Genomic DNA, 15,177 nt, shown 5'->3' on the forward strand with positions numbered 1-15,177 from the left:
ATATTTTTTCTGCACGCGAAAGGACACAGAACAGGTATAAAATGATACAAAATAAGGCTTTTGGGAGGGGTATAAACATGAAGAGTTTTTCTAACAGGTTTGAGCCAGTGCTTTAATACACATATTAATCTACTTATTCAGCAAGCTTCTACTGAGCACTCACTGCATCCTTGGCACTGAACCTTGGACAGGGAAGGTGTAAATATTGAGCTGTATCTCCTGCCCAGCTTGGAAGCAGCGGCGGGTGCTCCCACGCTTGCCTCGGAAGGCTGTGTGGCAACACTTGGGCCAGACTGTGAAGGGAAAGTGGAGGTGGTGGTGGTGGGGTGGTCCAGCCAAGTTACCAGTCTTTCCTTCAATGAAAAGCTTCAAAAAAAATATTAGGAGACTTGAAATCAGGTCAGTCCTTCAAAGTGGTGATTCTCCCTTTAAAAAAAATTTTTTTTTATTTTTTAATTAATTAATTAGTCTATTTATTTATATTTTGGCCACACTGAGAGGCATGTGGGATCTTAGTTCCCCCGACCAGGGATAGAACCTGCGCCTCCTGCATTGGAAGTACGGAGTCCTAACTTCTGGACTGCCAGGGAAGCCCCTCCCTTTATGTTTAACTTTAGAAATCTGTGTTTCATTTTATTAAAGAAGTTGGTAGTTCTCTTGTAGAGGAAAATTTCATTTCTTTATCCAGCTCTTTTATTTACCTTGGCCATACGCTTTATACACCAGACCTAGTTCCAAATTCTTTTTGGCTATTAAAAAAAAAGAATCAAATTCCCTGTGCCACAGTTACTGAACACATTGAGCTAGTGGATCTGGGAGGTCATAGAGACTAAGTAATGTCACTGGATGGAGAGTTGAGGAGCTGAGCCTCCTCTTAATACTGCCAGTAACCAGAAGCGTGATGGGCGAGGTCTTCACTCCGTTGCTCTTGGCTTTCAGGGACTGTGTCTCTGTGTAGGGGTGTGACCTTTACCAGCAGGCCCCTGCACACATAAGGAAGGGACTGGACTGTCTGAGATCCCTTCCAGCTCCAGTAGTCTGTGGTCAGAGGTACATTTTAAGAATTTATCATTTTAAGCAGTGGCTGCACAGTTAAATTCTGTAGCCCAAGGGCATGATTTGTCTTCTTGTGGAATGCTGGTTTGTCTTTTTGACCTAACGATAACATCTTATGTCCCTGTAGAATTTAGGTCATTTTACCATGAAATGGATGAGCTTTTTAGGCACGCCCTTGAAACAAAACCCAACCTGGAAAAATAAAATAGGTGTGCAACAAACCCCATTTATTTAAACCGGAAAGTCTAGGGAGGAACTCAAGGCTGGGAGTTGGCTCCGTTGAATCCAAGCGACGTGGATTGGCTCTGGTCAAACCTAAAATTCTTTTGAAAATCAGGGGCCTTGTTTTCATGAATGGCACATTGTCATGCCAATGAAATTCTCTCTTCCACACTCCCTTCTCTTATGCGGTAGGATTGCAAACCAGGTGTGGTTATAATGTTGCTTGAGGTTGAGATAAGGCAGTTTGGGAGAGAGGAAGGCTGTGTCAGAAGAGACCCAGATGGACCTCAGGACAGCGGTGCATCAGAGAACGATACTCTGAGTTCTGTAAGAAACCATAATGGAAAAAAATGTGAGAAAGAATATCTTTATGTATAACGTAATCGTGTTGCTGTACAGCAGAAATTAACATTGTAAAAGAGCTATAGTTTGATGAAATAAATTTTTTTTAAACAAAGAGGGACTTTGATGGCAGTCCCGTGATTAAGACTTTGCACTTCTGCTGCAGGGGCCATGGGTTTGATCCCTGTTCAGGAGAACTAAGATCCGACATTGCATGTCTCATGGTACAGCCACAAAAAAGAGAAAAAAATAAAGACAGCAGTGCATCAGCTAAGTGATGACATCAGCTCATCATTCTTTGGGGGTTTGTGCATTCTTATCTTTATTGAATATGTTTATATAATAGTGCCGCTTGCCTGGGTGTTACAGGCACCCAGACACAGAGGAAGATGCATGGCTCATGTTACCTCATTTAATCCTCTCTGAGGTACAGTACTGCGGGTCTCAGATTACTACACGGAGCCTCAGAGAGGTCAAGTTTATTGCCCAGGATCACATGGTTAGCAGAGTGGGGATTTGAACTGAGATCTTCCATGCTTCCTTTCTTGGCACACACACCAGCAGAGATTCATCGCTCATGCCAAAACACAAGTGAGGTTGGTGTGAGCATAGATGTGAGTGAGTTAAATTTATTTACTCATTCCACTCGGCACTGGTATATTTTGAGTGTAAAATGTCAACTGGAATTTTTAATGTATAAAATCTTTCAGCTGTCTTTACACCAATCTTTGCACAGACCAGCCCCCCTCCCTTGAGGATTTATTGTGGTTTTGATCTGCGTTGCCTCAAACCATTGAAATCTTTTCAAAGAAGCAGAGCTGTTTTCTTTTTATTTTTTCCTCTATGCTTTTTTTCCCTCCTGCAATACACTGGTACCAGGAGTGGACATAGTTTGCTATTCAGCTTGATCAAAGCACTCTACACCAATGTAACTTCCTGATCTTACTGGTAACAGAACTAAATGTTTCCATGTTCTGCCAAGATGGGTTGCCAGTTATCGACAGAGGGCTTGCATCTGGTAATAATTATTTACTAATTCTGTTTACCTTTTGATCTGGTTTTCAGTGTACAGCTGCAGCTATCAAGGCTATAAGAGAAAGTGGAATGAATTTGAACCCAGAAGTGGAGGGGACGCTAATTCGGGTACCCATTCCCAAGTAAGTCTGGCTGACACTCACATATTTTGATGTAATGGGGCAGCTATCTTTGGAAGGAAACCAACACTCCATGATACTGTCAGTCTGATGGCGTACTTTACCTGTATCTCTCGTCCTGGCCGGCTCCAGCAGCTTTTGAGATCCAGTTTATTGATTCAGATGCAGCAGTAAAACTGACAAAGTTCTTGTCCTCATGTATTTTACAGTCCTATTGGGAAGATAGGACTCCTAAATAAAGTCATTCCAGATAATGAAATGCTGTGAGAAAAGAAAGGACAGTGTGTTCCAATAGAGAGTGACTTGCTGAGAGTGATGGTGGCAGGGACAGCTTCACAAGGAGGTCACATTTCTGCCGGCAGTTGAATGATGAGGACAAGGCAGCCTAGGGGAAGAGCTTTCCAGGCAGAGGGAACAGACAGCCCAAAGGCCCTGAATCTGAAAAGACCTCGACACTTGTAGTCTCTAACACAAATTTCTGGAAGAGTCATTTTCCCATTAGTCCTCACTTGTTGAAGAATTTTAGGTATAAGAAAGAACAGAATATTGTTAATTACGTAAATATATAGAACTTAAGAGTTTCAAAGGCATAAAGTGTATGTTTATTTTTAAATTAAGAAAGAAAAGAAATAATAAGACCTTGGCATATTTGATGAAGAGAAAGCCATTGTGTCTCAGTGGTGGTGAGGGGTTGGATCGGTGAGAGGCCCACGCTCTCGGCATTTCAGGCCCTGGTGAATGGTGTGGGCTGTGCTGTCACTGGGGTGGGAAGCCACCGGAGGCCCTTCAGCAGAGGCATGATTTGAGGTTGACTTTTTAGGAGCTCTCTGGCTGCTGATTAACAGATGAAATGTAGGGGGACAGAGTGGACCCACAGAGTATCGTTGGGAGGCCACTACAGTAGTCTAATTCCAGGACTTGGCGTGTGCCAAGTCGCTTCAGTTGTGTCTGACTCTGTGACCCTATGGACTATAGCCCACCAGGCTCCTCTGTCCATGGGATTCTTGAGACAAGAATACTGGAGTGGGTTGCCATGCCCTCCTCCAGGGGATCTTCCTCACACAGGGATTGAACCCACTTGTCTTACATCTCAGCTTTGGCAGGTGGGTTGTTTACCACTAGCGCTACTTGGAAGCCCGGCAAGCCCCAAGTAAGTGTTGAATTCATTCAGTCACTCAACAAATATTTTTATTAAGCCCTAACTACCTGCCAGGCCCTTTCCTGTTTGTTGAGATAGAACAGTAAATAGCACCAACAAGAAAAAGTCCCCATCCTCCTGGGGCTTATTTTATAGTCAAGTAGGCACAGTAAAGAAACCCATAGCTCAGATGGTAAAGAATCTGCCTACAATGCAGGAGACCTGGGTTTGACCAGTGACAGATTTTATTTTCTTGGGCTCCAGAATCACTGTGGATGGTTACTGAAGTCATGATTTTAAAAGATGCATGCTCCTTGGAAGGAAAGCTATGGCAAACCTGAACAATGTATTAAAAAGCAGAGACATCACTTTGCCAACAAAGGTCTGTATAGTCAAAACTGTACTTTTTCCAGTAGTCCTCTACGGATATGAGAATTGGACCATAAAGATGGCTGAGCGTCATAGAATGGATGCTTTTGAATTGTGGTGCTGGAGAAGACTCTTGAGAGTCCATTGGACTGCAAGGAAATCCATCCAGTCAATCCTAAAGAAAATCAACCCTGAATATTCATTGGAAGGATTGATGCTGAAGCTGAAGCTCCAATACTTTGGACCCCCAATGGGAAGAGCCAACTCACTGGAAAAGATTTCCTGATGCTGGGAAAGACTGAGGGCAGGAGGAGCAAGGGGCGTCAGAGGATGAGATGGTTGGATAGCATCACTGATTGCATGGACATGAGTTTGAACAAACTCCAGGAGATGGTGAAGGACAGGGAAGCCTAGTGCGTTGCAGTCTATGGGGTCACAAAGTCTGACACAACTTGGTGTCTGAACAACAACAGGCACAGTAAACAAACAAATACATGATGTCAGGGGATGGTAAGGACTATGAAGAAAAGTAAGCAGGCACCACTTCATGGAAATAGATGGGGAAGCAGTGGAAACAGTGTCAGGCTTTATTTTTTTGGGCTCCAGAATCACTGCAGATGGTGACTGCAGCCATGAAATTAAAAGACGCTTACTCCTTGGAAGAAGAGTTATGACCAACCTAGATAGCATATTCAAAAGCAGAGACATTACTTTGCCAACAAAGGTCCATCTTGTCAGGGCTATGGTTTTTCCTGTGGTCATGTATGGATGTGAGAGTTGGACTGTGAAGAAGGCTGAGTGCCCAAGAATTGATGCTTTTGAACTGTGGTGTTGGAGAGGACTCTTAAGAGTCCCTTGGACTGCAAGGAGATCCAACCAGTCCATTCTGAAGGAGATCAGCCCTGGGATTTCTTTGGAAGGAATGATGCTAAAGCTGAAACTCCAGTACTTTGGCCAGCTCATGCGAAGAGTTGACTCATTGGAAAAGACTCTGATGCTGGGAGGGATTGGGGGCAGGAGGAGAAGGGGATGACAGAGGATGAGATGGCTGTATGGCATCACTGACTCGATGGACGTGAGTCTGAGTGAACTCCAGGAGTTGGTGATGGACAGGGAGGCCTGGCGTGCTGTGATTCACGGGGTCGCAAAGAGTTGGACACGACTGAGCAACTGAACTGAACTGAAGGGGACAGTGAGTGTTATGGGTTTTATTTGTAGGTAGGAAGGTTCAAAAAGGAAGTGACATCAGAGCAGGGACCTAAGTGAAAGGAATGAATGAAGCTTCCCAATAACTAGAAGGGAAGTGGAATGTGAACTTGTTACCATGTGCCACACATCATTCTGTATTCCTTTACATGGATCACTGCATTTGTCACACAACCTCTGTAAAATAGATTTTTTTCCCCAGGTATGGAAATTCAGGCTCAGAGAACGTGTATGTCTTTGAGGTCACACAGCTTATGCTGAAGCTCAGGTTTAGTTGATTCTGGAGACTCAGGATGTACCCATGCTAGCAACAAGAATTAATACCAACACCGAAGAGTACAAGAACTTCCCTGCAAACCTTTTTCTTCTGCTTTTTGGCCAGAAAATGGCCTCTGTAAGTCAGAAATAACACTCTGCTTTGAAATCATATGAATTGGGAGCTACATAAGGAGCAAATAGACCCGAATTCAAGTCCAGTACTTGTTTGCTTGGTTAGTTCATTGATTCACTTAGCAAATTTTCTACAGATGTGTTACGTGCCAGCCTCTGTGCTGGGTGTTGCGGTTGTATGTGGACCTAATGTTGGCCTTTGTGTAACTCAGGGCTGTGCGGTCCCCTTGTTTATATTACTGGCAGATTACTTGTGGAGTTTACTATTACCTATAGTTTATAGATGAAAAAAATTAAAATTCACAGAAATTAAGGGACTTGCTCAATATCACATGGCCAGAATTTGAATTCTGAGTTTTTCTGTTACCATATTTCAGGCTGTTTCTTCTGCACTCAATGTATAGGTGGGTAATTCTGGAAAGTGCTAGGTGTACTCATGTCCATCAGAAGCATGACTCGCAAGTGGGATGGATATAGTCAGCAGCTTAATTTTTTTGTTCTTGCTCTTATGTCTGTGAAATCTTGGCAAAGCCTCTTAGCTGCCCCCCGCCCCCCGAGCCTCGGGTTCTTCATGCACAAGATGAAGGCATTGTTCTCAGTGGTCTGCCAGGTCCCTTCTGGAGCTCCAGAATGTTGTGATGCTGTGAATTGATGCCCCTAAATGCTCATTGCTGACTTGGATTCTTCTAGAGTGTCCCAATTGTGGATCATGTGTTTCTTTCAAAGAACTCGCTGACATCATGTGCTCCTCTGCAACCCTGCTCGAGTTAATGGCTGCCCTTGTGCATTGTATATAAGTTTTGAAAGATCAGTGAGTTTAACTTGAATTTCCAAAGACATGGGGATCTGTTACATTATATTTTGCATTATTTTATGTTGGTTAATGGGTGTAATCCAAGAGAAAGTTGACGGACCAAATCCGTCTGCTCCTGCAAACCTCATTTTTTATATACTTTCTTCCCTTTGACAAGGTGGTAAGGTCATGGGGCCCCTTACTGAATTATACGTTTGGTAGTTTTCCAGATAAAAAATGAATGATCTGTTCTTTATTATGGAGGTTGTGTCATGTGAGAGGATAAAGGCTGATTTAGATGTAAAGAGGACCAAGGTTTTTATTTGGTTTTGGCAGTGACTTCCATATGACTCTGGGCATGTCACCCTAGCAGATTGTAGCCTTCTAGTTCCTCATTTGTAAAATAAATGATATAATACACAATGATAGCTAGATCTTTGGTGAAATTATAGAGAAAATAAATTAAGTAGTGTGATCTCCTTAGAGGAAAAGAAGCTATATAAATATTAGATACTAATAATATTTCAATAGACATACAATTTTCCTTACATACATAATTTTACTTAAGGAGAAAAGGAAGGAGTGAGGAAGGGAACAAGTATGCTGAGTACCTACTATGTGCCAGGAGCTGTTGGGTGCTTGAGATACACAAAAGAAGTGCAAAAGTCTAACAGTTAAATTTGCACCTTGGTAACACCAAAGCCTGGAATGGAGTTCTGATTCTTCTACTTTTTAGCTTTGTGACAGTATCAGCTGTCTCTACCTCTCTGAATCTCAGAGAGCTCGTCTGTAATGTATTTATAGGGCTTGCCTTTTATAGTTATTGGGAGATTTCAGTGAGATAATGTACGCAAGGCTTTTGAAGTTTAGTAAGCACTCAGTTAATGCTGACAAAGGTTCCTTCATTCCTTTTCATAAATAGGCAGGCGCATGCCTCCCTTTAAAGGATGGGGAACCTGAGATACCCAGAGGTGAGGCATTGGCTCCAGGTCACACAGCAAACCTGCGAGGAGGAAAACAGCAGGCTAAAGCTTATTTTAGGAGTCTGGGAGGTGGGAGGTAATCAAATGCATAAATTCCCAGGACTGGTTTCTGATGATAACATTTCAAGTTCAAGTCTATAAAAATGTACCTTCCCAGTTGATTATGATTCTTCCCCTAATGACAGTCTACCGGTTTGCTTTCCTGCCTTCAGTCTGGATGCCCAGAGCTAAGTTTTATTTTCAGTTGCAACGGATCTCAGCTGGTACCTCACCCTCTATACACTCCTCTGATTCTCATATTCTTATTTAAATGAGTCTGCTGAGTACGTGACTCTTCCTACAATCTGCCTCTGATCCTTTTGGAAAGAAGGCAGAATATAAACCCTAAAGCAATAACAGGTCAGACTTGGAGCCTGGGTGGTTCCTATCACCAGGGTTTCTTTTCACAGCCTCTGCAAATCCAGCTGCATGACTGTGAGCAAGTTCTCCTGGCTGTCTTCAGTAAGATGACCTTGGGCCTCCCCAGCTCTGGGTTACATCCGCCCCCACTGACAATGTATATGGGTTTTGTTTTCTTCTCTGGCTGGTCTTCTCCCCTTTAGAGAAGTCAATCAACTGGATGGATTCTTTGAACATTCCTGTTAATCAAGATTCGTTGAAATAGTTTCTTCTCTTTTTGTTATTTATGTCATCAAGTTCTGGGTCCTATTTATTAACCACCTGCACTACAGGTTTAATGCCTGGAGATACTGTGCCGAATGCCTGAGGGTTTCTCCCTGCATTCTCATAATACCACTCCGAGGTCAGGAGATGGTTCTAATGCCCACTTGCCTGATAGGAGACCTGAAACTCCCAGGAATCAGTGCCCACTGTCATAGGGCTGCCTAGGGGCAGAAGCAGGATGGAACGCAAGACTGACATACTGCCTTTTCCCCTGTTCTTGCCTCCTGGTAGCAGCTTGTTTTGGTATGTCAGTTCTTCATTTCTTAATCAGGGACCCTGAAAAGTTTTGAGCAGGACTTTGTTTTGGTCGGGCCCCCAGCCCATTCACATCTTCTTTATGCCCCCAAACAAACAAACACTCTCTTACTAATTGTTTTACCAAATATTGATGAGAAAACCACACAAAGTAGAATGACGCTGTTTTGTTTTGAGAGCACTGAGTTCATCTTTGACTTTAAATAAAACTGTTAGGAATCATGGATTCACTGAAGAGATTAAAGTACCTGGGGTCGACTCATTCCCCGGGGAAGCTGCTTCCTTCCTGGATTGTCCTCCTCTTTTATTATTTCTTGTCAGTGTCTGCATTGGTTTTACTTTAAGTAGGATTAAATAGAAAATCAAAATGCTTCCATTCTATTCTCCATAGGGCATCACTTTTATTTTTAAATTTTGTTTTGCAGTATAGCCAATGAACAATGTTGTGATAGGAATCTAGAAAGATGGTGCTGATGAACCTGTGTGCAGGGCAGCAGTGGAGATGCAGACATAGAGAAGAGCCTTGTGGACACAGTGGGGGAAGGAGAGGGTGGGGTGAATTGAGAGAGTAGCATTGAAACATGTGTGTTACCACACGTAGAAATAGATAGCCAGTGGGAATTTGCTGTATGATGCAGGGAGCTCTAATCCAGTGCGCTGTGACGACCTAGAGGGATGAGATGGGGTGGGAGGTGGGAAGGAGGTTCAAGAGGGAGGGAACATATGTATATCTATGGCTAATTCATCTTGATGTATGGCAGAAACCAACACAATATTGTATGGCAATTACCCTCCAAGTAAAAATAAATTAATTAATAATAAAAAAACAATGTTGTGATAGTTTCAGGTGAACAGTGAAGGGGACTCAGCCATACATATACATGTATCCATTCTCCCCCATACTCCCCTTGCATAGGGCACAACTTTTAGCATTGTTCCAGATTTTTTCTATGCAACTTCAGGCACATGTTTAAATCTCCTTCTCCATTTTTCTTGTGATGACATGGGATTATATTATACCCACTCTTCTGCACTTTCCTTTTTTAACTTAATGTATCATTGCTCTGGTGAGAGTTCTTCCTTTCTGTTTTTAAGGGTTGCATAGTGTTTGCTTGTTACCTATGGCACTAAATAGTTGCCAGTTGTTGAATATCTTGGTTGTTTAAATTGTTTTCTTTTTTGCTAACAGTGTTGTAATGGTCTTCTATGGATCTTCCTGTTCTTCTGCTAGAGGTGGGAAGTGGTAAATGGGGGATGTAACTGGGGGAGATGTGCACAGAATGTGGGGCGCCTTGGGGTGAGCTTTGCTCATTGATTGTCACAGTGCTCATTGCACTAGTGTGCTGCATATTGCTGAGCTTCGTGGGGACATGGACACTTCAGGGCCAGGCGAACATCTGCAACACACCTGAGTGACCCCTCCAGTGGTCCGCAGACCCAAGCTTGACATCACTCTCTCAGGAAACCCCACTCATATTTCAGTGGCTCTCCTGGCTCACTGCTTGTTGATAATAATTCTAAGCAAAGTGACTACTTATCTGAGTGCAAACTATATTCTAGGCCTTATACTACATTATTTAGGTCATTCTGTCATTCCCTAGTTTTTTGGTACATGAGCTAAGTAAGCCCAAGAGAGGTTGAATAACTTGTTCAAGTTCATCTAGCTAATAAAGATAGAGTTGTGCACGATTTAAATATGGGTCTGCTTGACTTCAAAGTCTATTCTTAACATCTGTGGACCTCCGAGAGCACTTTTTCTTTTTGTAATAAGGGGCAGCAATTAGTATTTTAAAGTTTAATTATATACCAACCCACACCATGTGGAGCATAATTGCCAGAGCTCAAACCAGGATGCATAATCTAAAAGTGAATTTGTACACCGCTTTTTGGTGTGGAGGCAGTCTGGAATATAAACAACTTGGGTATTTTTTTTTTTTTTTTAGTCAACTATATTGAGGTATATCTTTCATACAAAAAAAATGGACCCATTTCAAGTGTACATGATAATGAATTTTGACAAATGTATGTGTCCCTGTAACCACTATCTTAGTCAACCTGTAGACCAGCTCAGTCATCCTGAAAGTTCCCTGCCCCTTTGCAAGTCAGTCCCTATCCTCCTCTGGCACCAGGTGACCTCTTAACTGCTCTTATGATCATATAAAATTGTTATGCTGAAATATGAAACTTCTAGGATATTTATAAATTTATTCAACAGATATTTATTGAGCACCTACTATGTATCAGGCATAATTCTGACATGGAGGATTACAACAGTGAGCAAGCCAGACACAACCTCTGCCTTTGTGGAACCTCTGCTGGGTTCTGTCCCAGGGTTGGGAAGATCCCCTGGAGAAGGGAAAGGCTACCCACCCCAGTATTCTGGCCTGGAGAATTCCATGGAATGTATAGTCCATGGGGTTGCAAAGAGTCGGACACTATTGAGTGACTTTCACTTTTCGCTGGGAAAATGGACAGTAACACACACATACAGTGTGTGTGTCAGCGGCCACATTTTTCTCTCTGTGGAGAAAAAGCAATAAAGGACATTATAGGGGTGGTCGTGGGCTGGTGCAGTTTTAAGTGGTGTATTCACTGAAGGCTTCAGGGGAAAGGTGATAATTTAGCAGAGAACTGAGGACATGAGAGAGCAGACTATGCTTATATTCATCACTAAGGCAGAGGAAGCAGCAAGTGCAAAGACCCTGAGGTGGGTGTTCAGGGAGTAGTAAGATAGTAAGAGTGCTCAGTGGCTGTAGCAGAACACGGGAGGGGAGAGAAGTAGGAGCTGAGATCAGAGTGAAATGGGGAGGCCAGTATCATGTAAAGTCTTTATTAGTCAGTGTTCTCCAAAGAAACAGAACCAATAGGGCATATATGTAAAAAGATTTATTGTAAAGAATTAGCTCATGCGATTATGGATGCCAACAAGTCCCAAGATCTGCAGTCTGGGGAGACAGAGGCTCAGGAGAGCTGATAGTGTGGTTCCCAGTCTAAAGGCCAGGGGGCTGGAGACCCAGGAAGTGCTGATGTTTCAGTTTGAGTCAAAGGCAGGGGAAAAAAAAACCATTGTTGCAGTTTGAAGGCAGTTGGGCAGAAGGAATTCCTTCTTATTCAGGGGAATTCCGTATTATTTTTGTTTTTTGCAGGCCTTCAAGTGATTGAGTGAGGCCCACTCACATTAGGGAGGGCAGTCTGCTTTACTCAGTCTAAAGATTTGAATGTTCCACTCGTCCAGGACATCCTCAGAGAAACACTCAGCATAATGTTTGACCGAATATCTGGCACCGCTGTGACACAAAAAATTAACCATCTGCTGTATACCTGAAACTAATACAGCATTGTAAATCAACTATACCCTAATAAAAATTAAAATAAATAAATAAAATTAGCCATCATAGTTCTTGTAGACCCTTATAAAGATTTTGGTTTCTGTTTGGAGTAAAATGGGAAGTCATTGGAGGGTTTTGAGCTAGGGAGGGACATGATCTGACTTAGGTTTTGAAAGGATCATTCTGGCTGTCGTTTTGAGAATCACACTGTCTGAAGGTGAGGGTGAAGGCAGGGACCAGTTGGGAGCTATTGGAGTAATCCAGGTATGGGGCCTGGACTAGTGTGGCAATGGGATTGGTTAGAAGTGATCAGATTCTGGGCACATTTTAAGGAAAAGCTACCAGGATTTGCTGACAGATTGGTTGTAAATTTAGGAAGAAAGATCTCAAAGATGACTTCAAGGTTTTTGACCTGAGTAACTGGAAGGATAGTGTTGCCGTTTACTGAGACAGGGCAGATGTGGGAGGACAGACTGGGTGTGAGAGAAGACCAGGTTTTATCCTGTGTTTAATTTGAGATGTTAATAGACATCCACGTGGAGAGGTCAAGTAGGCTGTTAGTAATGTAAGTTTAGAGTTCAGACAAGGCTGTGGGCTCGAGAGAGAAATCTGGGAGGCATGAACATGTAGAAGAAGCCATGAGATTAAATGAGATTACTTTAGAGAATAAATGTAGATGGTGAAGAGAAGGGTTTGGAAACAGCCCTGGACAGTCCACATCAAGGTTTGTGGGTCAAGATGGTGAGGAGGAACCAGCCAGAGAGACAGAATAAGTGGCCAGAAAACTCTGGAAGAGTGTGGGATCCTGGGAACCAAAGGAAGTGTCTTAGAGGAAGGACCCATCAGCGGCACTGGATGTTGCTGATGGATCACAGAAGAGAAAGCCTGAGAATCAATCATCGGATTTCGCAATGTGATTTATTTATCAGTTAGTCTCTGGGTATAAAGGAAAGAAAACACAAGGGGTTTGGGCTTAGACAGACCTAGGTGTGAGTTCCTGTTCTATCGTTGTCTGGGTTTATCTACTTGGGTCCTCTGAAAGCAGACCCCAGGACAGAATTATGTGTGCGAAAAATTTATGGGCAGAATCCTGTGAAAGAGAGGGTAGAGGTCTGCCACTGGTAAAGAATGGAAAAGAGAGGTTTGCGCAGACGATGACGCACTGCAGTGCATTTCTGAGGATTCTGCCGGATTGACGGGCTGCTCCTGAGGGACCATGGCCCATTAAAGGAGACTCTGTACCACTGGCTGACAGCGCCCCTGAAACATGCCCACTGTAGTGATCTTGGGCAAATCATTTAATTGTTGGAAGCTTCAGCCTCCTTATCTGTAAAACGGGCATAATTTCTATGATTTTTTTTGAAGAGTAATGGAATATTATATGGAATATTATGTGTCATAAACTTTAATTCTCTTTTCTTATACTATTTGTTATTATCTAATTCTCCTGGTTAAGGAGTTATTGAAAACATTCTTTTCTGATTATTTGGTAGTAAAACCAATGATATTTTCTTCCTGTTTGCTGATTGCTCTTTTAGTCCTTAACAGTCTCTTTCCCTCTCTTCCTCACTAACCCCTCCCCCAACCCCATGTTGTTTTGGGTTTTTTTTCCTGTCTTTTCCTCCATTTTTAGGGGTGGGAGGAGTTGAGTCATTATGTTGTAATTATCTTGGAATTTAAGTTGCTCAGGAACACTGTAGTTTGATTGTTAATGAGCATTTGGTTTGTTCTTTGAATATGAATTATGGTGAACAAGACCTCCTGGAAGGTATATCCAAAAGAAGAAAATCCAATGACTAGTCCTGCCTGTGGTATGAGACTCGCTTAGTGTTTCTAGAAAGGCCAAGGGGCTTTGACTCTTCTTGACAGCCCCTGCCCACTGAACTGCTCCCCAAGTCCTCACAGTTGGCTCCTACCTTTCCTCCTGACCTTGACAGCAATGATAGACCTTATGCCTAGGCCAGGCTCCTGCCTCAGACTTTATTCCAAGGTGTCAGCATGGAGGAGAATTCTCCTTGTGACTGGACGAGGCAGTTTCACCAGGTAACAGTTAAAAACCCTGGGTTGTGGTTCTCCTAGCCTGGATTTTCTTTCTGAAGTGTTTTTTTTTTTTTTTTTTTTTTTTTGCAGCTTATGCTGATGTACAGTCTCTCATGGATGATTCCCAAGTTTTTCTAGGGAGAGCAAGGTCATAAGGCAGGGAGGCAGGGTCCCCAGGCTGAGTTAATAAATAGGGGTAATTGCTGTACATCCAGGGAGAGTGGAATTGATACCTGGAGGAACCAAGGTCAGAACAACTTGAAGAAGAGAACCAGTAAAATGAGTTAGGTGATTGTAGGCTAGTTATTTCAACTCGTTGAGTCTCAGTTTCCTCATCTGTAAAATGCGGTAGTAGAAAAATTTACTTTTCTGGAGGGGTATTGGGAGAAACTCTTGTGAAGGATAAAGGGGAGAAGGAGCAGGAGTGACAAGGAGAGTCTTTAGCTCATGATGCAGGTCTGACACCAGTGAAGAAAGGAAAGAAATCCACTCAGTGAGAAATAAATGTAATTGTTAAAATCATCGTTATCAAGTTAACTGCTGTTGAGTGTTCCCATGACCTCTTGTGCGTGGTGACTATTAACTGTTATGGGGGGGCAGTGCTGCCGTCCCCCAGCTGAGGAGACCGAGGCAGGCTGTCTGCCACTGAGCTTTCCACCTCAGTGACGAGAACCAGGGAGTCATGCAGCATTTTTAACCGCTTTATTGAAGTCTAATTCACCCACGTAGAGTGTATACTACAAAGATTTTTAGTATAGTCAGAGTTACGCAAGCCTCACCACATTCATTTTAGGACACTTTCATCACTTCACAAAGATACCCTGAGCCCACTAGCAGTCACTCCCTACTTCACCTCAGATCACCCTCGTAAGGGTCGCTCTAGGCAACTGCTAGTCTGTCTCTATAGATGTCCCTATTCTGAACGTTTCATAGGAATGAATTCACACAGTATGTGGTCTCTTGTGACGAGCTTTTTTCCCTTGCATGATATTTTCAAGGTTCATCCATGCTGTAGCATGGATCAGGACTTCATTCTTTTTTCTTGCCGAATAATATTCCACCGAGTGGATATGCCACATGTTATTTTTCCATTCACAGGCCAATGAATATTTGAGTTGTTTCCACTTTTTGGCTATTATAAATAATGCTGCTATGAGCATGCTTTTAGTTCTCCTGG

At 42.8% G+C, this 15,177-nt stretch overlaps 1 protein-coding gene across 4 annotated transcripts in view; it reads left to right on the top strand.

The window, feature by feature from the left end:
- Positions 1–15,177, top strand: part of MRRF (mitochondrial ribosome recycling factor) — a 55,837-nt gene that overhangs the window by 20,703 nt on the left and 19,957 nt on the right. For all 4 annotated transcript variants that reach the window (XM_006057737.3, XM_025261626.2, XM_006057736.3 and 1 more), the window contains one exon: positions 2,686–2,777. In XM_006057737.3, the coding sequence (XP_006057799.1) occupies positions 2,686–2,777 (92 nt within the window). The remainder of the gene's footprint in view (positions 1–2,685; positions 2,778–15,177) is intronic.

This window comes from Bubalus bubalis, chromosome 12 (assembly GCF_019923935.1).
Source record: "Bubalus bubalis isolate 160015118507 breed Murrah chromosome 12, NDDB_SH_1, whole genome shotgun sequence".
Classification (NCBI taxonomy): Eukaryota; Metazoa; Chordata; class Mammalia; order Artiodactyla; family Bovidae; genus Bubalus; species Bubalus bubalis.